The sequence below is a fragment of the Periophthalmus magnuspinnatus genome, chromosome 5 (genome assembly GCF_009829125.3).
Source record: "Periophthalmus magnuspinnatus isolate fPerMag1 chromosome 5, fPerMag1.2.pri, whole genome shotgun sequence".
NCBI classification, from domain to species: domain Eukaryota; kingdom Metazoa; phylum Chordata; class Actinopteri; order Gobiiformes; family Gobiidae; genus Periophthalmus; species Periophthalmus magnuspinnatus.
In genome coordinates, this window is record NC_047130.1 from 17,283,944 (window position 1) to 17,308,006 (window position 24,063).

The window sequence follows — 24,063 nt, forward strand, 5'->3', positions numbered from 1 at the left end:
TCATCCCTCCATCATCCCTCCATCATCCCTCCATCATCCCTCCATCTCATTCCTCTGTATCCAGAGCGGGGTCTGAGCAGAGATGGCCTCACTGTCCAGTCCACACTTCAGGCTCATTCAAAGTGAAAAATTATAGTTAATGTCAAATCTATCATCTATTTTGTTTTGTTTTGGATTTTTTAATGTAACATCTGACATCTTTTTTTTTTTTCATTCATTTGATTCTTTGAGCTTGTTAAAATTTTTCAAGTTTTTTTATTTATTTAATTCTTTAGTATTTTTTTTCAGTTTGTTCAAATGTAAATGTGAAAGTGAAACATAATTAATATCACAGTCATGATCAGATCTATGTATTATTATTATTATTATTATTATTATTATTATTATTATTATTATTATTATTATTACTTAGACAAACATGAATAATAACTGTAGTGTAGCACGTTGAGAGGCTTTGACAGGCATTACAAGTGTGAGACATTATTAAGATTATATAAAACTTTACATAGCTTCTGGTAAAATTACTACTACTTTCCCACAGTTACTACTACTACTACTACTGTTACTACTAGTACTAGTACTACGACTACTCACAGTACTTCTACAGCTTCATCCAGTCACTTTTACTGCTACTCATCTCATTCTCCCTGTTAAGCTGTGAAGTGAAAGTTTGTTTTTCTTTACATAGATGTGATTTAGCACATGATAAAACTGAAAACACACGGACACCAGACAGAAGGAAGGAGAGAGGGAAAGAGGGAGGAAAGGAGAGAGAAGGAGAGAAAGAGGCAGAGAAAACACACGGACACCAGACAGAGAAGGAAGGAGAGAGCGAAGGAGAGAGGGAAAGAGGGAGAGAAAGAGAGAGGGAGAGAGAGCGAAAAAACACACGGACACCAGACAGAGACAGAAGGAGAGAGAGGGAGAAGAAGGGAGAAAGAGAGAGACAGAGAGAAGGAAACGGCCAGGCAGATTCCAGTGCACTAATAAAACGAGAATGTATAGAGAGAGAGAAGGAGAGAGCGAGAAAGAGAGAGAGGAGGAAACGACCAGGCAGATTCCAGCGGTCAAATAAAACGAGTATGTTTAAAGAGAGAGAAGGAGAGAAGGAGAGAGACAGAGAGAGAGAGAGAGAGAGAGAGAGAGAGAGAGGAGGAAACGAGTATAGACAGAGGGGGGAGAAAGGGGGGGAGAGAGGAGAGAGAGACAGAGAGAGAGAAGAGAGAAAGAGAAAATGGTACATAAATAAAGAAAGTGAGGGGGAGGGGCAAGAGAGAGAAGAGGTAAAAAGATAGATATGAGAGAGAGATGGAATGAGAGAGGGTGAATATATATATAGAGAGAGAGTGAGAGATGGAGAGAGGGGGATGTAATAAAAAGTGTGGGTAGTGAAAAATTGCAGCTATGGGATAAAAAACAGACCTGTAATTCTGATGTTTGCCAATAAGTCGAGAGAGAAGAGAGAGAGAAAAGAGGAGAGAATAGAGTGGAACTGAAAGAGAGACATGTAAAGGGGAGATAAAGAGGGGGGAGAGGAGGGCGAGAGGAGGGCAAGATGAGGCAGAGAGATACAGTGCAAAAGAGAGAGCAATGGCAAAGGGGTGAGGAGGAAAGAGGGCAGAAAGAGAGAGGGGAGAAACAGAGAGAGGAAATGGATGAAAAGAAGAGAGAAACAGAAGAGGGAGAAAAGAGATGGAGAGAGACAGATAGAATTGGATGGATGAGAGAGGGAGACACATTGTGAGAGAGAAGAGAGACATAAATGGATGGAGAAGACAGAGAAAGACAGACATTGTGAAAGAGAAGAGAGAGAAGAGAGAGAGAGCACAACATGGAGCCAGATCAAATATTTCAGTTTTACGTAAAAGTGGGAAAATGGGCGAGCGAGCAGCATGGGGGAGATAGGGGGAGAGAGTGGAGGCCTGTGGAAAGTTGGCCTTTGTTCCCGGGGCATTCTGGGAGCTTTGTGTGAAACGAGGAGAGCGAGTATTTCCCAGAGGTGTGCGTCACTTTAACAGTTCTATTTAAACACGTCCAGCTGCCTCTCGGGTACCACTCTGAGTAATACTCCAGGTACGTGGACCGCATACTTTTGACTTCCTAAAAACAAAACAACATCTCTGACCAGTATGAACGCAGCTTTTAGCCCTCGAAAAACACTACTACTAGTACTACTATGAGGACTAATACTAGTACTATTACTGCACTCATAGGCCAGGAGTCTGCAATACATTTATGTACTCCCCCCTATCCTGTACTACAATTACTACTGCTATTACTGCAATCTCAAACACTACCACTGCTAGTACTACAGCTAGTACTACCACAAGTCTGCAAGAAAGACATCTGTGTCTGAAAGCCATCTGCTCTCGTTCAAACCCATACTACTACTACTATTACTACTTCTACACTACTCATTATAAATGCAGCTTCCTCCCATCTTATATACTCCTACTAGTACTATGCTCATGGACCACAAATCTGCAGTAAAGGTAACTGTCTATCTATAGTTCCTCCTCTCTCCTGTACTACTACTATTACTGCTACTACTACTACTATTACTGCTGTCACTACTGCTACTGCTACTACTAATGCTATTACTATTGATACTACTGTTAGTACTGTTACTACTCCTGCGACTACTGCAACTACTACTCACGTTGAGTACATGAACCGCATACTTTCGATTTCCTATAAACAAAACTGGTTTCTCTCCGCCTCTTATGACTGAAGCTTTGTCCAGTCGCAGACGGGGCGTAACACTCTGACCCACAGAAGTATAAGTACATGTTTGTACTGTCTACATTGTAAAATACCACCATAACGTTGTATTGTTACATCACTGTACTGTGACTGTACTGAGAGTATTGTCTTGAATCATGAGAGACTCTTTACCAGACCAGACTGGATCAAGAACAAACGAGGCCAAACTCAAAATGAACAGTATAAATCTGAAAAATATGTTTTTTTCCAATAACATTTAAATAAAAAGTACGGAGAGACGCCTCCATCTAGCTTCTCTTCCGATACCACTTTCGATATTATAACTTCCAGTATCTGCCCATATCGACCGATACCAGAGCAGAGCCTGAAAATTGTATTTAATTTCTTTAAAAAAAAACAAAATAAGACTAAACTGATCCAGATGTGTTTTGTATCTCCATGTTACGCATCTCCCAAGTAACGACAGAACAGCTTTGTATAAATAAAAGTTCAAACATTCTGAGACTTTCTGGGCGACTACGACGTGTAAACATATCATATACATCACTGTATATTTCCAACCAGGATATCGACTGAACCGATATTTGGAAGTTGATATCTGATACCGGTATCAGATCAGTGTGTCTCTATGGAGTGTTGTGTCTCTCATACTGCAGTGCCTTTCTGTGATAAACTCACTGATCAACACAACCCAAAGAAAGACTCTCACCTCCCTCTCCTCTTCCTCTCTGCCTCTCTCCTCTCCCTCTCCTGCCTCCCCTCTCTTTCTCTCTCTCCCCTCCCTCTTTTTACTCTCTCTCCCTCTCTTATGCACCCCTCCCTTTCTCTCTCCCTCCTTCTCTTATGTCTCCTCTTTCTCTTTCTCTCTCCCACCATCTGTTTCTCTCCCTCTCTTCCTCCCTCTCTTTTGCCCCAACTCCCTTTCTCTCTCTCCCTCCTTCTCGTATGTCATCCTCTCTCTCTTTCTCGCTTTATCTCCTTTTCTTATGTCTCCTCTCTCTGTCTCTCTCTTTTCTCTTTATCTCTCGAGGTGTAGGTCCATTTGAATCCATAACAGCAGTTCCTGCTCTTATGTCTCCCCTCTCTCTCTTTTTTTCTTTCCCTCCCTCTCTCTTCCTCCTCGAGGTGTAGGTCCATATGAATCCATTACAGTAGTTCCTTCTCTAATGTCTCCCCTCTCTCTCTGTCTCTCTTTTTCTCTCTGTCTTTCTCTCTCTCTGTCTCTTTCTCTCCCTCTCTCTTCCTCCTCGTGGTGTAGGTCCATATGAATCATTACAGGAGTTGTGTGTGTCATAAAAGCAGCCTGTTGTATGACTCTTTGTCCCTGTCTCTCCTCTCTTCTTCACAGACCTGTTTGTCTCTATGGGACACATAAAGTCCTCATCCATGTGTCCTCTTGTGCACATGTCCCTCTGTGTGTCCTGTGGTGCACATGTCCCTCTGTGTGTCCTCTGGTGCACATGTCCCCCCGTGTGTCCTCTGGTGCACATGTCCCTCTGTGTGTCCTCTGGTGCACATGTCCCCCTGTGTGTCCTCTGGTGCACATGTCCCCCCGTGTGTCCTGTGGTGCACATGTCCCTCTGTGTGTCCTCTGGTGCACATGTCCCTCCGTGTGTCCTCTGGTGCACATGTCCCTCCGTGTGTCCTCTGGTGCACATGTCCCTCCGTGTGTCCTGTGGTGCACATGTCCCTCCGTGTGTCCTCTGGTGCACATGTCCCTCCGTGTGTCCTCTGGTGCACATGTCCCTCCGTGTGTCCTCTGGTGCACATGTCCCTCCGTGTGTCCTCTGGTGCACATGTCCCTCTGTGTGTCCTCTGGTGCATATGTCCCTCTGTGTGTCCTCTGGTGCATATGTCCCTCTGTGTGTCCTGTGGTGCACATGTCCCTCTGTGTGTCCTCTGGTGCACATGTCCCCCTGTGTGTCCTCTGGTGCATATGTCCCTCTGTGTGTCCTCTGGTGCATATGTCCCTCTGTGTGTCCTGTGGTGCACATGTCCCTCTGTGTGTCCTCTGGTGCACATGTCCCCCTGTGTGTCCTCTGGTGCACATGTCCCTCCGTGTGTCCTCTGGTGCACATGTCCCTCTGTGTGTCCTCTGGTGCACATGTCCCCCTGTGTGTCCTCTGGTGCACATGTCCCTCCGTGTGTCCTCTGGTGCACATGTCCCTCTGTGTGTCCTCTGGTGCACATGTCCCTCTGTGTGTCCTCTGGTGCACATGTCCCCCTGTGTGTCCTCTGGTGCACATGTCCCTCCGTGTGTCCTCTGGTGCACATGTCCCTCCGTGTGTCCTCTGGTGCACATGTCCCTCTGTGTGTCCTGTGGTGCACATGTCCCTCTGTGTGTCCTGTGGTGCACATGTCCCTCTGTGTGTCCTCTGGTGCACATGTCCCCCTGTGTGTCCTCTGGTGCACATGTCCCTCCGTGTGTCCTCTGGTGCATATATGGTCCATATACTCAGACTGGCCCTGTTCCCTGGGCTCAGGGCTGTATATATAAACAGTGGTAATAATAATCCAGGCTGATGGCTGTAGTTTCCTGGGAGCAGCAGATAACAGTGTTTACCTGAATCACACTGAAGCCTTTGGTCTATAGGAGGCGCTACAGCACAGACACTTACACAGGCCTAAATAACTCAAGAGTAGACACTACATTATAATTGGATTTCAAAATTAACAAGAAGTGTTGTCACGATAATAAAACATCAAACTTTCAATACTAAGAAATAGGCTCGATACTCAAAACCGATTCTGATACCACAATAGAATGTTAAATGGTCTTATACTTGCTCTCAGAAGAAGAGGAAGAGGAGAGGAAGGAGGGGGACGGAGGAAAGAGAGGAGGGAGGAGACAGGTCAAGGAATGGAGAGTGGGAGAGGAGGAAAGAGGAAATGAGAGAGAGAGGAGGAGAGAGAGAGAAAGGGGAGGGATGGGGGAGAGGAAGGAGGTAAACAGGAAACAGAGGAGGGAGGAAGAGGAGAGGAAAGAGGAGGAATAGAGGGAAGACGAGGAGATGTATCTACTGTACTAGTCTATGTGGTCTTGGTAAATGGTAAATAGTCACATTTTTATGATGCGGTTTTCCACCTTCAACGCACTCACAGCGTTTTACAACAAGGAATCTCTCTCTTTTATCTCTCTTCTCCCCTCCCTCTCTCCTCTTCCTCTCTTTTGACTCCCCTCTCTCCTCTTTCTCTCATCTCTACCCCTTTTTGTTCTCCCTTTGTCTCTCTCTCTTCTTCCCTTTTCTCCCTCCATCTCCCTCCCTCTTATGTCTCCTCCCTCTCTCTTGCTCTCTTCTACCTCTTTTCCACCTCTCTCTCCATTTCTTCTCCCCCCTCCCTCTCTTACGCCTTCTCCTGTCTTTCTCTCTCTTTTCCTCCATCCCTTATGCCCCTGTCCCTCTGTTTCTCTTTCTCCCTCCCTCTCTTGTGCCTCCCCCTCTTACATTCTCTCTCTTCCTCCTCCGCTTTTTTCCCTACCCCGCCTCTCTCTTTTCTCCCTCCCTCTCTTTCTTTCTACTCATTTTAGTATAGATTAGTATCTGATTCTCGATACTTTTAACAGCCCTAAAACAGATAAAGTAATACAAATCCAGGTTAAGAACTTTTAACTGCTACGACAACATATACCTCATAGTATTACAGCCTCTTTCATAGTATTTTTCTATTTTTATTGAGGAAAGGTGGATGAAGTGTCTTGCTCATTCATACAGTCAGTATGAAATGCTGGTAGAGGGAATCAAACGACAAACTTAAATGTCAAATATGCAGATAAATAATTAAATTACCAGCAAGAAACAGCAAAAGGCTAGAGCAGTTATAGTGGCTAATTTGGAGCCAAGTACCATATTTGGAATTCCAACTGCGAGTATCATAGCAACCAAAGAGCCAATCAGGAACGAGGTTGTTGAAGGAAATGCCCCTTCCCGCCTACACCGCTGAAAGAAGGCACCTGATTTGTCTGTTATTAATGTTCATATCTTGAATTACAGACACAATAGTGAAATAAAAACCCCAAGATCATGTAGAGTGGATTAATACAAACATTTTAAGACTAAAATGATGAATCTGACAGCAGCAGTTACAGAGAGAGGGGACACAGTTTTTCGATGTAAAGTGAATTGGAGCCAGAATACGCCAATGATCACTTTCTATTTGGAGTCCGGTGGTTAACAGGTTAGTTATGTCCATTTAGCTATTAGCTATTTAGCTATTAGCTATTGTCTACTGTTCGTGTTGTCACTCCAATATTAATATTTGCAGCTAGTACTGTTACTTACTACTACTTCTACTTCTGTATTTCTACTAGTTTAATGCCATGTGTGTGTGAAATATTCCATGCAACCGCCTCCAGAAAAATTCCAAAGAAGAATATTTTTTCATGATGCTATTTTGATCTTGGTGTAGTATGTAAAGTGGTTTAGTCCGGGTCTAGTCCAGTTCTTCTCTCAAACTGAAAACGCTCTGCTCCACCTTGTGATGTCATCATGTGGTAATACAGGAAGTGCTCCACTGTGTTTTTAAACTCCACACACCTTCACTTGAATCATTTGGATCATTTCAGCCCTGGAGTTACCAATCTCTACTGAACTAAAGGTAAAAGGAGCTGTTAACTTGAAAATAACTTCACCACTTCATGACATCACAAGGTGGAACAGAGCATTTTGAGCTTGCTCCAGAAAAATTCCAAAGTGCGCCTTTATTAAAGTGAGAAGAAGTAATTTTTTTATGACGCTATTGTGACCTTTGTGTAGTACGTTAAGTGGTTTAGTCCAGTTCTAGTCCAGGTTTGGTCCGGTGAGTGTAGAGAGGAGGCAGTCGTACTGAGTTGAGAGCAGTGGACTATTCCGTGAGCATATTTCTATCTTGGGCTTAAAATAAGTTGGAGCTTAGCCTTAGCTCCCCTCGCACATCACATGTATCTGAAAGAGGGAGTTAATGTAAGTCAAAGCAGAAAAGCTGCAGAGGTTCAGAGAATGTGCTGAGTGAGTGCTCCGCTCCACATGACCTGGATCAAGAACAAGGATCAGGAAAAGGCCAACGTCAAAACGACATTTTGATACTAAGGAATAGACTTGATACTTGATACTGATTCTGATACCACGATGATGATAAAAAACACTCTTTCTTTAGACAATGTGGTTTTCAACATTTTAAAGGCCCATATTACTCTATTTTCTTTGTTCTAATGTTGTTTCCTCATCACAAACAGAAGACACTCCACCTTGTTCCACCTTGTGATGTCATCGTGTGGTAATACAGGAAGTGCTCCACTGTGTTTTTAAACTCCACACACCCTCATTTGAATCATTTGGATCATTTCAGCCCTGGAATTGTTAATGTCTACTGAACTAAAGGTAAAAGGAGCTGTCAATGTGAAAACTACCACTTCATGACATCACAAGGTGGAACAGAGCATTTTGAGCTTTGGACATATAGACAGACTAATAATAAAATGTTACTCAAATATCTGTGAATGAAACAAAACACAACTCCAGGTCTGTTTTTGAGGAGGTAATAACATTATAACATGACTTAAAGCTCATCTGCGTAATATATCTTGTTTTATTAATAGTTTTATTATCTGTTAGTATCCGATTTTCAATTTTCGATTAGGTTGAAATAACTTGAATTGAATATAAACCTTAATTTGAGTATATTCTGACTTGAAATGCACACATTTTATCAAGACTTCTACAAATCTGTACTCAAATACAGTATAAATGCACTGAAATCAAGATAAAGCTCACAATTCTAGCCATTTTAAAGACACACTATGTAACATTTTCTGGTGAAGGGTCAGCCACCTGTTTTGCCTGGGATGTTCCATAGTCTAGCATTTAACTTCTATCTCCATGGAGACAAACAGGTGACACCAGCACGCCAAGTTACAGGTCAAATCTGAGGAGGGGCGATGCTGATCACAGTAAAAATGCAGTTTTTCAATGTATTTTTACAGGTTACATATGTGCTTCATATGAATGCACTCTCTCTCCCCTCTCTTATCCTGCTATTTCAGCTACAAATGTGCATCAACTCTCCTCTACCGCAGCAGCAGAACCATGAGCCACCTGTACCTCCACATCTACTCCACATTAAAAAAAAGGAATTAAAAACATGCAGACGTTCCCTTCCATCAAAGTTCACACACTCTGGAAAAAAAAGCCATCTTTTGGCTCCCACTTCCTGCTGTTTTTGTGTTATTTTGGGGTGATGGAGAGGAGTTTTTGATAAATGGGGGTTGAATGGATCTGAACTCAAAGTGAAGTGACTGGGATGAGCCGGGCATTTCATCTCGTCCACTTCAATCAAAACAGCAAGAAAGAAAGCGAAGGAGAGAGAGAGGGGGGTTAGACCAGGTAACACAACCACACATGCGTTTGACAAGAGCAGTATTTCAGCGTCGGTTTGCCTCGCTGTTTTACAACCAACCAATCAAATGACTTATATTTATCTCCAAGGGTCAGTTTGACACATTTAAACACAATGAGTTATACACAGCAAGTACCCTGGAATTTAAAAGCGCTGTACCTGATTTTTACTCTCTTAAAACGTGAAAAACAGAACTAGTGAACAGTTTGTAGCGGTCCAAAGTTATTCCTCACTTACTTTATGAATTCAGAACATCGTAATTATTCACAGCAATGAGTTTATACAGCACTTGTCACAGCTTACACAGCCCAGAGTTTTGATATCATGGTAAAGCTAACAACAACTACCATGCTAATATGCACTTCCTGCTTATCAGACAATAAAACTGACTCATTTTAACCTCATGAGCTGCTTATACAATATATATGTACTGGGGCAAGGCACATTTTGATCAAATACATTGGTTACAGGGACTTTAAAGATGAGCTATGTAATTTTTCACATGGGTCTACCACCAGCTTGTGTCCACGGAGATGTTATTCCTTTGCCTGGAATGTTACACAGTATGGCATTAAACTTATCTATGTATCTCCCCCAACTTATTTTTTTGCAATAAATCAAACTGAAATTGATTACATGCAAGATTGACAACGTTTAATGCCGTACTATGGGACATCCACTGCAATGCAACAACTAGGGATGGGACAATAAATAAAAATATCATTTAACGTGATAAAAAAGTCGCAATAATCATCCGTGGGAGATTTTATACAATCGTGATCATCGGCAACAAAGATAATTGCCGTTACATCACCAGAATGTGCAGAAAAAAGCCTAATTATCCACAGGGGAGTCAACGGGGTTTAGGGGCCCAGAATTGGACTCTCTTCTTATTCATTTGTATTAGAGGTAGACGGCCCTGCTCATCCAGAATATTTTCTGTTAGATTGTAGATGTTTTCATGATGACAAAGTACAAGACTATAACAGTAAAATCAAACTTATTCAAGATTAAAATGATAATTATTCATATCCAGAACATTTTAAACTGTCAGCAACTTTAATAATTATCGTGATATAATCCTTAATCGCAATGATAATCATGACACAACAACATCACCATGGAGACAAGCAGGTAGGGGACCCAAGTTATATAATGCACCTTTTGTATTTAGAGTAGAAATAGCAGTAGTAGTAGTAGTAGTAGATAGATGGTAACAATTTTCTACTGTCAGAGCAGTACTACAACTCTCAATAAACACACTACAGTCCAGTGGTTTGGGGGTAATCCTGGAAGTGATGTCATTGTGGTGGGTGTGTCCCGGGGGGTCATAACAGGAAGTGATGTCACTGTGGCGCGGTGAGTCATGACCTCGTGGTTCCAGATGTGCGTTCCAGATGTGTCCCACCTCTGGACCACAGTTTCTGCTTTTCCACTTCTGGTTTGGACTCTTTCATTTCAGGGAATATAAAGGTCCCTTTTATGCACGAGCTTGGTATGTTCTATGGTTTTGGAGTGTGTACTTAACATGCCAGTGCCCTAGAGTAAAGCTGTGGCATTTTCACCCTGTAAATGTGTATTACATAATGTCAGCCAATTGGAAATAGGGATGACGAGGGCGAGATGGGAAGTATTAGTAATTCATATATATACATTCACTGACAACAAAAGAGCTGTTGTTGGTTCTTGGGTAACAAATTCCCACGCCCATTCAAATGTTTTTGGTGCTTAGATCATAATTTCAATAGGCTCTGTGCACAACCGCACGCTAGCTAGCTCACTGGATCTCAAAGCTAACAGTCCCTTTTATTCAAATCTTAAAATATAAAATAAACAACCTATTAATATTCAAATGATTTTAATTAAAGACTACCCTACTGTTTTTAAATGTAAAATACTTCAGTTTGCGGCATCGTTTTGATATCATAGATTGTATAAATAAATGGACATAGCTAACATGCTCGCGAATAGGAAGTGATCATGGGCGCACTTCCAACTCCATCGCCTCTGGCTCCAATTCTCTTTACACTGAAAATTTGTCACCATCTCTGTAACTCCTGCACTGAGCCTTGTTTGTATTAACCCGCTGTATGTGATCCTGGAGTTTTTATTTCAGTATCGTGTCTGTGAGTCAAGATATGAACATTAATAACAGACCAATCAGGCGCCTTCTTTCCCTGAGGTTGCTCCCGCTAACGTTAGCAACAGGTTTGATTGATAAAATTGCTAAGCGCCCGCTCCCTGCTAAACCAGTGGTGTGGGCGTTACCTTCAACAGCCTCACTCCTGATTGGCTCTTTGGTTGCTATGATACTCATAGTTGGAATTCAAATAACTGCTAGCCTTGATGAGCTTCATTTGACTGGAGCAGAACACTATGGGTGATGTCACACTCGCTTAGTCACTTCTTTACACACTCTATGTTTGATACTTATTATGCTTCAAAATTAGTAATAGCGTTAGCACTGAGACACAAACATGTCTCTTTCTAAACACAGAAGTGTCTCTGGTGACCTATTCATTTTATTTGTGCAGTGTTTAACATTCTTGTCAGTGACATCCACACACAGCTCCCTGTCCACTGTATGACCCTAAACCCCTAACCTCTGACCCCTGACCCCTAACCCACCCGCACCTCCCTGTCCACTGCCTTTTTTTTTAAATATGTATTTTAGCATGACTGAAAAACAGAACTAGTTAATTTTAAACGGTTTAGTCCAAAGTTATTCCTCATTTACTCTATCCATTCTGAGCATCCTAATTATTCAACAACCAGCATGCTAATGTGCATTTCCTGATTATCTGCACAATGTAACGTTCTTCGTGGAGGGTCGGTCATCAACTTCGTCTTATCTTATCCACGTATCTATTAGCAATAAAAATGACTGAAATTGAATACATGTGAGATAGATACAAGTAATGGCATACTATGGAACATCCCCAGCAAAGTAATAATATGTCCATGGATTAGCAATATTAATTTTAGCCACTCTCCATCTGTCTGAAATATTACTGGCCTATAGAATATTGTGAAGTCATCTGAAGTCCATCAGTGAGAGTATGAATATCTAGGGACAAAAATCACAGCCCTCAGTGTTTGACTCACGGTGCAGACTGAGGGAGATGTTGATGACCCTCTCCTCGGTGAAGCTCTTCAGGTTGGGGATCTTGGCACACTTGAGGAGGGTGGAGGCAGACGACTCTCCCACGTGGATCCAGCAGACTGTCTCCTGAGCGTACAGGAAGTCCATGGCTGTGGTCTGCTTGGTGCTGGTGGACAGAAGGCTATGGACCGTGGTGCCGCTGAGGGATGTGGCCTGGATGTTCTGGGAGTTGGCGATGAGGAGCACGGGGAGACGGTCCACAGGGACTGGAGGGAAAGAGAAGAGGATTTTCAACATTTCTTCCTTGTAGAAATATTTTGTTATTTTTTGGCAATACAGAATAATTGAAGCCGTAAAAGGTTGAATGAATAACTTGTATGACTCATTACAGATGCAAACTAAGTACTAAAGTGTTTCATTCTGATGTTTATTTACTGCAGCTCATGGTTTTTAACAATATTGTAGATTTAGAAATGTTTTTATGGTTTAAATCTGCTCTTGGGTTTTGTGTCAGTGGAATAAATTTGTTTAAATATTATCGTTATTTACTTCAGCAAAATACTTCAACATGTGTTATCGTGACAGGCCTAATGTAAGGCACAATGTTTGTTTTGACATAAAATATCATGCATCTCTGTGATTGGTTGATCAGAGAGATGCATGACTGGATAATGTTTCAGACCCACATCTTGAGGTCATGAAGTTTTTTCAAAGCGTGTGGTTTTGGCTCGTCAGGTAATATCATAAGGTCAAATCATGAGGTTCTATCTGTGTTCTGGGCAGTTCTGAGACTTTGAGGTTTAAAGTCGTGACCATAATAATCGTCATAATTATAGGTTTCAGCTTCCTGTTATAAGTAACATTTTGAGGACTTTGTCCCATTCAAAAGATATAATATTTTGTTTTAAATGGGTAATCGCTATAGCAACGGTCTTAGTTTCTCATCTTGCTGAAACTCATGGATAGCACAATGGAACAGGGTAATGGGTTTTTACTTAAAAACAAAATCCCTACACACGTAAGAATACATGAGTAACTCAATTTCGAAAAAGACTTCTCTGTAATTTTCTGGAGGTGGGAAGTGACCTGCATGATTCCACGGAAACAAAGTTAACTCATACTTCGGAAAATTCTCCATAGAGATAGAGGAGTTTGATGTCATACTGTAGAATATTATAGCTGAATCCTCATGGGAACAGAAGGTGAAGGCCCTCTTCCAGGCCAAATAAGTTACATACTGTGGCTTTAACAAGTGAATTTCTCCCCTATTTATGTATTAGATTGGGTAGATGAGTCCGATTTGTCAATATTTCTTCTTTATCTTTATTTATACAGGGGAACCTAATCTCTTTTTCATGAGCGCCCTGTTTAAAATACAAGCAGAAGAACAAATAAAAGTATACAAGCCCACAAAAAACAAAAAACAGGAGCAGGTGTGTGTATAAAAGTTTGTTACCAGATTAATAAATTGCGATTTTGTTACCGACGTATCCAGTTTTCCTTTTCCTTGGAGAGTATTCCATCTTTGTGAGTCATGTGATCTGGTATTAAATGTTCCCGTATGAATGATGAACAAGCAGGTGAAGTATTTTGGAAGTTTTTGAAGTAGTCCCCTATAGATATATTTTATACAGTGCTGTTCTCGTTTAATGGACAGTGATGGCCAACCCACTTTTCCATAGAGAAAACAGTCATGTGTTTCAAATCCATCAAATCCATCTGTAATAAAAGTACATACTATACTGCTTAGATTATTGTGTAGTGCAGTAATGTGTGTTTTACCATTCTTGGCCTTGCACGACCTGTTGTCTGGTTGGGACAGGTAGCCCTCCACACACGAGCAGCTGTAGCCCCCCTCACTGTTAGTACAGGTCTGACTGCACGTCCCGTACACAGTGCACTCATCAAAATCTGAAACACACACAGAGACGGTCCCAGAGGAGTTTAAAGGGAGCCAGAGCCAATAGAGCCGCAGATGGAGAGACGTGTTGATCATCCAAGTCTGTTTTACAAGCTGTGCCACGCAGCCAAGATGACAACATTTAATATTGGAGTCACACATGAAAACCAAAACAACTACGCCAAACAGACATGTGTTGAATGATGATTGCTGTTTACTGCTATGAAATATGATTCATGTGCATATGGTGTCCAATCGTACCATACAGATTCCATTTTAAGTGCAAGTTGAAAGGTCTGTATTTTTCACATTCAAATCTGTTAGTATACAAAATTTAAAGGTCCTATATGATACTCTTTTGAGCTTTAAGCCATGTTATAATGTTGTTAACTCCTCAAAAACAGACCTGGAGTTGTGTTTTGTTTCATTTATGTTTGAGTAACACTTTATTATTAGTCTATCTACATCTCCATAGCTCAAAATAAAGGTGTATGGAGTTTAAAAACACAGTGGAGCACTTCCTGACCACATGACATCATGAGGTAGAGCAGAGAGTTTTCTGTTTGAGAGAAGAACTCAGCCTAAATATGCAGGGTTTGTGTGTTAATGAAACAAAACGCAACTCCAGGTCTGTTTGTGATGAGGAAAAAACTTTATAACATAGATCAGAAAACAACGTAATATGGGCCCTCTAAATGTATCCAAGTTATAATTTGTCAGTTCAGACTTCTCTGTCGTTAGCTACCTACCCTCTTTTTGAACTCTGTATTTCAGTCTAATCAATGGATAAAACCTAAAATATTACATAGTTGCCCCCACAATCACAAACAGATTTCTGCTACCTATTTATTTGTATAATTATGATTTGAATGACTCACCTTTGCATGTTTTTCCGTCCTGTTTGATCTCATATCCGTTCTTACAGTAACACGCCGGTCCATCTGGAGTGACGGCACAGTGCTCCTGACAGCCCCAGATACTGCAATTTGAAATCAACTCTGCAAAAACACACAAAAGTACAAGTAATAAAATACCCTGTGAAAAATGTCCCCAAAGAGTATGCTGTTAAGGGAGCAATTTGTGAAACAGCTTGACCATTATGTGCCGTCTGTTATGAACCATTTATATCGACCACAAGTATAGCTTTGTTTAAAAGTTTGAAAAGAGTTTGAACCACTGGTCTCTATTTAACTGCTCTTGTCAGTCTGCAATGAAAAGTAGGGATATATTGGTTCCAGTATCCGTATCGGCCGATATTAATACCCAATACCAATATTTTTTGTTGCTGCCCCATTTTGTGTGTCGTGTGTCATTACCAGATTGTCCTCAACGCATCATATTTGTTTTTTTTGTTTTTTGTTTTTTGTTTACAGATTTATGAGTAAAAATAGACATAAAAGATCCTTCTATTTCTGTATGTTCATGTTTTTGTTTTTTTTAATCCCAGATGAACATATTATTTTAACAAAAAGTAACAAAATTTGTGATGTTTACTTCAACTAAATATACATTTGTGGGCTTTTCTATGGATTTTAAAAGCTCAATACAGCAGCAGGCCAAATGTCAGATAGCGGTATCGGCTCAAAAAAAAATCCATATTGGCCCAGCTCTAATGAAAAGGGCCACCTTTTCTCCTCAGACTGTGATCGCGAGGAACATTGTGGCAGTAGCAAAGTTGTATTTCGACTGATTCATGCATGTTTGAGTAATCCTTTATTGTCCTACATTTGCAGCTTGAGTGTCATCCCATTGCTCTGTGCTTTTTTACAGATATTCCAAAAATTCGACTCCGGGTCATACATTCTGCAGTTTTAACAGTGAATGAACCTTGTTACCAAATAATTTTAGATCAGCATTGTAGTTTTTGATGAACAAAATGTGAAATGTGTATATTAAAGTTTCATACTAAATACCTGAAAAAGCATATTTATGTCTTCTTTAAGGTACTGCTGATATCCAAAAAACTTTATGTTCTGGGACTGGTATCAAAATATCTTTAAAAATCTGCAGGCTCAGAGAGAACTACAAACAGTTTCTTGGCAGTGTCACCACAAATGAATGCGAAAAACTGCAGAAATAGTATTTAATGGTATTTCTGAACATTTTTGTTATTTTATTTGTTTGTTGTACATAACAATTAACTGAGAATAGGAAGAGCAAGTACTGTAAAAGAATTGAAAGCCCCAGCCCTACTTTCCATAAAGACTTTTTCTTGTTTTTGAGGTCGTTGCCGTGGTGTCTTGAGTGCTTCAGGTGGATTTGAGGTTAATTATGTAACTCGACTGTGAAGAGATGAGAGCGTGATTGATTTGGTTTATTATTGCTTTGGCTCAGAGCACCTCAAGTGAATAAAAGCAGGTGTCTTTAGTAGGAACAGCTCAGGAGGAGGCTCAGAACGTGGGCAGTGAAGTGCGGAATGGATTATGGAAAATGCAGAAATATGTATAGATTGTATTAAAGCCTGTGTTATGTATAGTCAGTGTCATCTGGTTAGGACTGGTTAGATTTCTTTGCATAATGTTGTTTTCATTTTAATATGAATTATTATAGTTTGTAACAATATCACAATTATTATCAAACTGCAAGCAACTATGACCAAATGTACTGTTCGGTTGAAGTAGTATGGTATAAAAAAAACAGATGGAACTACATAGACCATGATCCTTTGCTTTGTTTCAGTGCAGCTTGCATAAATCAACTGCAGCGACTTTTAAACCGCTGTTGAATGTAACACTAAGGCAGAAAAAGTCGGATTTATACATGTATATATTTATTTCTACCATTAACCGGGCCAAAATATTACAAAAATACTGCAAGATAGATTTGGATATTGTTATAACCGTATTGGAAAGTTTCTATTCTGTTACTGTCAACCAATCCAAGTCTGCTACCTTTGACTCTCAACCTCTCAAACCGTCCATATAGATGCACTCTCTCACCACTCCATCATCCAGGCATTTAAACTACACAACAAAACTCTCCTCTGCCTCATTTTCCACCGCAGCAGCGCAACCACCAGCTTCTCCTCCTCTTCGCCGCCAACAGTGTCTTTTCAGAAGCTACAGACCTACAAGTAGTTATCTGTGCCGCATATATTTCAATCATAATAACCTTAAAAGTGTACTATGTTAGGTGAGGTCAAACATTTCATAGCACAGGCTGAAGATGTGACATAATACGGGCATTCAAACACAGCCATTTATTACATTTCAAAACTGTAATTTAGTCATTACAATGAGAGGAGAGGAGATCAGAATTGGATTGCTCATAGAAAATGGAGAGCCTTTTCAAAGACTTGAGAGCACAATTTTCTCATTCTCTATACCAATGGGTTTATGAAATACGTGTTTATGCTCACCTAAAAAGACCTGAAAAGTAGCATATATAGACTTTACTGCCAACGTATCAAGATGCTAATTTGTGCCATAGTTTGTCCAACCACAAAGCAACAATATTGTCAAAGTCATGGTAAGGTCAGACATAACGAAAAATTTAAACACAATTAAAAAGTATTGGTCCGAGCACTGAGCCCTGTGGAACTCCATGGTTAATAACACATAACCATGCTAGCCTTAAGCCCCGCCAAACACTATAGGATAATTTGCCTATACAAATAGTGAAAAATAATAAGGCGAATCTATCATTCTCCTCTCAAACGTCGTAAAGTTAAAGTTCTTATATTACATAAAACTGACTCTTGTAAGTTTTAAGCCATGTGACAATATTGTTATCTCATCAAAAACAGACCTGGAGTTCTGTTTTGTTTCATTCATGTTTGAGTAACCCTGTATTATTATGTTGGTCTAAATATACAAAGCTTAAAATGCACCTTGTGATGTCATCATGTAGTAGCCACCTTTTACTTTTAGTTCAGTAAAGATTGGCAATCCCACAGCTGAAATGATCCAAATGATTCTAGTGAACGTGTATAGAGTTTAAAAACACAGTGAAGCACTTCCTATTTTACCACATGACATGACAAGGTGGAACAGAGTGTTTTTTCCGTTTGTGAGAAGAACTACAGGTCTGTTTCTGATGAGGAAACAACATTATAACAAAGATCAGATAATCATGTAATATGGGCCCTTATCCATATTATCCATTTGTCCTGTGCAAATAATGACACCCATTTTGAAGCAATCTTTAAAAAGTAAAAAGGTGAGAGTCGTCCTCACGTGTGTCTGTTTACATAAATCCTCATAGTGATGATCAGATCAGATTAGCTACAATGACCACAACACATTGAAAGTCAAAGTGCAATACCCTGATCTTTGGAACATTTTCTCATAGAAAATTGTTTTACTATAGACAGTAAAGAGCTGAAGCTTGTGGTGTACAGTCTCTTCACTGCCATATCCCGCTGCTGCCTTTGCGCTCAGAGGTTTAAAATCCCATCCGATTCTCCTCACATCTGTGTTCTGCGCTTTTTGTTGCATGTTTAAAATAGTTTAAGACTGAAAGATCCTGTTATGCTGTAAAAGTTTAACACTGTAGCTTTAAGTTGAACACAATGCAAACTGAAATTCCCTTTAAATACATTTACTGAAGATAAAACATACAGTCAGCTTTTCTATCTTGTGTTAAATTGCTACATATCTACCCCGCACATGTTTCTGCAGTCCAATGCTATAACTCTGAAATATTGTCAATTAATTTGTACACAGAATGCATGAACGATCAAACGCTATTATACGGACCACTGACAGCACCAAACCACCAAGCAGCTTTCTGTGTTTTCACGATCAATATCTGCTCAGGGACTTCACTCTCCTCAAGTTCTACAGCACAGAGTCCGGCTCATACCACTGTCAAACGGAGTTACCTCTAAGCTTCAGTCAGATTACATTAAAACAAGATAGAAGCCTGAAGGGTTTTTGCAGAGGTGAAAAATGAGGGGCGTTGTCAATGTCACAGCTATAAACAAGTTAAAACAAACCTCTTATCTTTTGAATGGTCAAGAGGATTCAAAAATGTGAAAAACAGAACTGGTTTGCAGGTTATTCCTCACTTATTCACTCACCATGATGAGTTTATAAGGGTTTTTCACAACTTTCAGAGACCAGAGCGGAGTTTGCCGTCATGGTAATGCTAACCAAAACTAGCATGCAAAGCGCGCACTTCACTGCATGAGAACATTTTATAATTTGATACAGACAGTACACAGCTGACTTATTTTGACCTCAAGAGCTGCTTAAACAATATAATCGTTAACGAAAACTAGTGACGAAACTAGATACTCTTTTGAACACGCACTGATGCTTAAAAAATACATAAACAGAAAAACATTTGACATATCTGAACCGTTTTAGGAAGATCACATGATGACAAAGAAAGTGGTATAATTTTGTGTTGAAAATCACATCCCTGCGATACCTTCAGCAGCGTCTCTCCTGATTGGCTCTTTGGTTGCTATGATACTCGTGGACTTCACTCTCCTCCAGTTCTACTACACAGAGTCCGGCTCATACTGTCAAACGGAGTTACCTCTAAGCTTCAGTCAGATTACATTAAAACAAGACACAAGGCTGCAGTATTTTATCCACGTTTTGCAGAGATGAAAAATGAGGCCTTGTAAATGCCAATGTCACGGTTATAAACAATTTAAAACAAACCTCTTATCTTTTGAATGGTCAAAAGGATTCAAAATGGCTCTAATAACAGGAAAAAGTAATTTCACAGAATAAATTGCATGAATAGTAATAAAGAACAGGTATGATTACTGTTATTTGATCTGATTTTGGCTGAATGACAGGCCTCATCACTGATAAAAAAAAAAACAGGTTTAATATTTGAGGTACATTTTTATGAAGAATTATGTCTAAATACAATAATTACAGATGTCACATAAAAAAAATCTAAAAAACAATATTCAAACTTTCCAAATATCAGGAAGGAGGAGACAAGAGAGGCAAGGGAACATTCACTGGAAGTAACTGAAATGAACAGAACATACAGCTATGCACAACAACTGTACCAATGCATAAGTCCAGTGCATAGTTCTTTTGTAACGGCTGGTAACAGTTACTTGCCTGGTACATCCTGACTCTCTCTGTACTTTTAATACAGAATACTATCAGTCTGGCCCCCACACTCTCCACCGTATCTCAAGCCAGAACCAAATGGCAATCAGATTTGTTTCAGATTTGTTTTGTTTTTTCAGTGAGGCATGTGAAACGAAGGAGCTCATTGGTCACTGGTCATTTTGAACAAAAATAATATTTCTCTCACGTATATTAACAGTTTAGAGCGTTGCTCACTGATTCCGCTGAAATCCACAAATATTTTTCCATTTCCTGTGATCTTTTTTCCTTGTAAGCAGCCACATTTATTTTGTTACAAACAGACCATGATTGTCCCTGTTTGGCTAATCCACCTGTCAATCACATCCATCTGAAAACGAAGAGATTCACCGGTGACCAGACTCACATCTTGGTAAAGTACTGTAGAAATGTGTATTCTGTATCCCAGGCAAAAGAAGTACTATTATGTCAGTACTAATGTAACACTACTGTTACTACTACTGCTACTACTGTTATTACTACTGTTACTACTACTGTTACTACTACTGCTACTACTACTACTGTTATTACTATTGTTACTACTACTGTTACTGCTACTACTACTGTTATTCATAGTGTTACTACTACTGTTACTACTACCACTACTGTTATTACTACTGTTACTACTACTGTTACTACTACTACTACTGTTATTACTACTGTTACTACTACTGTTACTACTACTGTTACTACTACCACTACTGTTATTACTACTGTTACTACTACTGTTACTACTACTGCTACTACTACTACTGTTATTACTATTGTTACTACTACTGTTACTACTACTGGTACTACTACTATTACTACTACTACTACTACTACTACTGCTACTACTACTGCTATAGCTACTGCTGCTCCATTAAAGGTGAGGGGGCTGCCACCTTAGCGATGTTCTTGTTTTGTATTGAATGTTCCAGAGTGTGGCATTAAACTGCTCTATCTTGCATTTATTCTATTACAGGTGTTTTATTGATTAAAAAAAACAACATTCACCTGCTTGTAACTATGGAGATAAATAAGTTCAAGATCATTCTCTGAAACATTCTAGACAAAGCGTGAACGTCTCCATGGAGACAAGCTGGTGGTGTTCCCTCTACAAAAAAAGTTACATAGAGCACCTTTAGCTAATTTCCACACTTATTTGACCTAAGGTAGTATAAATGTGAGCAGAAAGTTGTCAGTTTAGAGTGTGGAATACAGGAACAGGCTGGATAAGATTCAACAAAACAAACTCGGAATAGGACCACTTCTCCAGTGTAAACAACAATATATTCGGACAAGCTGCCAACCAGACGAGCCATTTTATATTTAGAGCAGACAGGAAGTGAGGACTTTAACCAGAACGCGGTCCAGGGCAACCACAGTTCAAATTACGGACATGCCAGGAATTTTCCAAAACAAGTCGAAGCTCCGAACAGCTCTGGAATTCTTCGGAAAACTGATGTGGGCAACAGTGTAAACATGGTCACAAAGATGTTTATTTATTTGGATCTAAAATGGCTCAAACTAACAGCCCCACGCAAAGATAGAACAGGAGAGAATATAGGACAAAAGAGGCCATACAGGTCGTGAACAAATATTTACAGAAATGAAATGACAGAAATACTTTTGTTTAATGTTTAATATAAATTTGTATAGTAGTAGAAGTTTTCTAACCTCTTTAAAGACACTGTACCTGATTTTTACTGTCTTAAAATGTGAAAAACAAAAGGTTAGCAGCAGTTTACAGTTATTCCTCACTTACATTATGCATTCTGAACATCCTAATTAGTCACCATGATGAGTTTATAAGCACTATTCACACCTTTCAGAGACCGGAGTCACAGTAACACTGACTACATGGTAAGAGCACTGAAAATAACATTTTATTGTTTGAATTTGTTTTGTTTTTTTAATTATTATCATCTGTATTAATTATCAAGCGTATTCTTTTGTATCTAAATCAAGAATTTTTAGTATTGTGATAACCATAAATGGACATAGCTAACCTGCAAGCCTCTGCCCTCCAAACAGGAAGTGATCATGGGCACACTTCCAGCTCCATCAACTGGCTTCAATTCACTTTCTATTGAAAAACTGTGTCCCCTCTCTCTGTAACTGCTGTTGTCAGACTCATCATTTTGGTCTTAAAATGTTCGTATTAACCCGTTCTACATGATCCTGGGGTTTTATTTGGCTATTTTGTCTGTAACTCAAGATTAATAACAGACAAATCAGGCACCTTCTTTCTTTGAGGTCATTCCTGCTAACGTTAACAACAAGTCTGACTGACAGCGTTGCTAAGCGCCCACTGCCTGCTAAACCAGCGGTGTGGGCGGGAAGCGGCGTTACCTTCAACAGCCTCGCTCCGGATTGTGTCTTTGGTTGCTATGATACTCACTGTTGAAATTCCAAATATGAATCCAATATCGGCCCTATAACTGCTCTAGCCTCAATGAGTTTCATTTGACTGGAGCTGAACGCTGTGGGTGGGGGGGGTGTGGGGGGGTCAAACTTAATTTGACCCACAATTAAGTTAATAGCAGAATAAACCATTCAGCATTCAGTCCATCAAAACATAAGGTCCCTCTACTCCTCAGTCCATCATGAGATCTTCACTCGGTTCCACGAACCGCTCCGGGTCCGAGATGCCTCTAGTTTAACTTGTACAAACATCCACAGTGTCCTCGGTTGCGTACTTCCTTTGTTTTGTCCGTTTCGTCATGTTTAAAACACAAAACTGCTGCGTAAAATTACGCAATACGCGCGCGTAATCTTTATATCCAGTCTCGTGTTTTTACGCGGATCTATGGTAACAACACTACTCCAGGCAATGCAAGAACATGTCCAATGCCAGAAAAGTTACATAGTGCAAATGTAACTGTTTAGAACAACTACAACCAGGGCCATCAACAGATTTTTGGAGGCCCGGGGCAAGAAGCGTCACGTGGGCCCCCCATTAATATAAATTAATAGTCAGAGGGTCCTTTCCTGGAACAACAGACCCCTTTGTCGCCCTCCTGTTGACTCCCCTGACTACAAAACTACAACTACTACAAATACAAAAACATCTCTCATTTGAATCCTTTACTATTTCTGTACTTTTGTTGTTTTTGAGTACATGTTGCGAGCCCCTCACATCCTCTTACACACACTGGTCTAATCTGCCTCAAGTCCAGCAGTGGGCCAGAAAAAAAACATAAAAATTTCATAGTCTTCCCTGTGGCTCTCCATGTTTCTTTAATAAATATTTGATTCTGCTCATTTCTAAGTTGAAGTGTGGAGATGTGGAAATGCATAGGTGAATGAAAAGAGGCAGAGGAGCCCTAAGGGGGCCCTTCAGTGAATAACGATCTAGTTGATTTAAGAAATTCTCGGTCGACTATAGAGATGTCTAGAGATGCATCGATCCAGCTTTTTCAGTTCTGATACCGATTTCAATACTATAGCTGTAAGTGTCTGCCGGTAACCGATATCAACGAATACCAGAGCAGGGATTGAAAACAGCATTTATTTGGTTTTAAATAAAATTAGAGACAACTGATCTAACTATGTTATGTAGCTGTTATGTATCTCTCAAGCAACTATACAACAGCTTTGGGTAAATATGTTGCGATAAGATTTCTGAACTGCTAATCTAATCCAAAAATGTATTTCAGAACATGTTTGTAAAGGTCTAAAGTACAGGGTTGGCAGGTTTTAAATAAATAACACTGAAGCTGGGTTGGCAGTGTCTTAACCTGCAGATTGAGGAGTTTGGACAAGATTACACCGCAGCAGGAGAAGCACTGATTAATTATTAGCTACAGGTGCTGTGGTTTAGGTAGTGAGGATTCAGATCAGAGCGTCCTTTTAGTATTCAAACCAACTGGCTTTCAGCATTGAATCTGGCAACGCAAAAGAAAGACTCATGTGAGGCTCAT

At 40.1% G+C, this 24,063-nt stretch overlaps 1 protein-coding gene across 1 annotated transcript in view; it reads right to left on the minus strand.

The window, feature by feature from the left end:
* LOC117371683 (low-density lipoprotein receptor-related protein 1-like) overlaps positions 1–24,063 on the minus strand; it is a 258,778-nt gene that overhangs the window by 158,585 nt on the left and 76,130 nt on the right. The window contains exons 4-6 of the mRNA XM_055222032.1: positions 14,978–15,097; positions 13,982–14,110; positions 12,202–12,465 (exon numbers count right to left, since the gene is read on the minus strand). Coding sequence (XP_055078007.1) covers positions 12,202–12,465; positions 13,982–14,110; positions 14,978–15,097 — 513 coding nt within the window. The remainder of the gene's footprint in view (positions 1–12,201; positions 12,466–13,981; positions 14,111–14,977; positions 15,098–24,063) is intronic.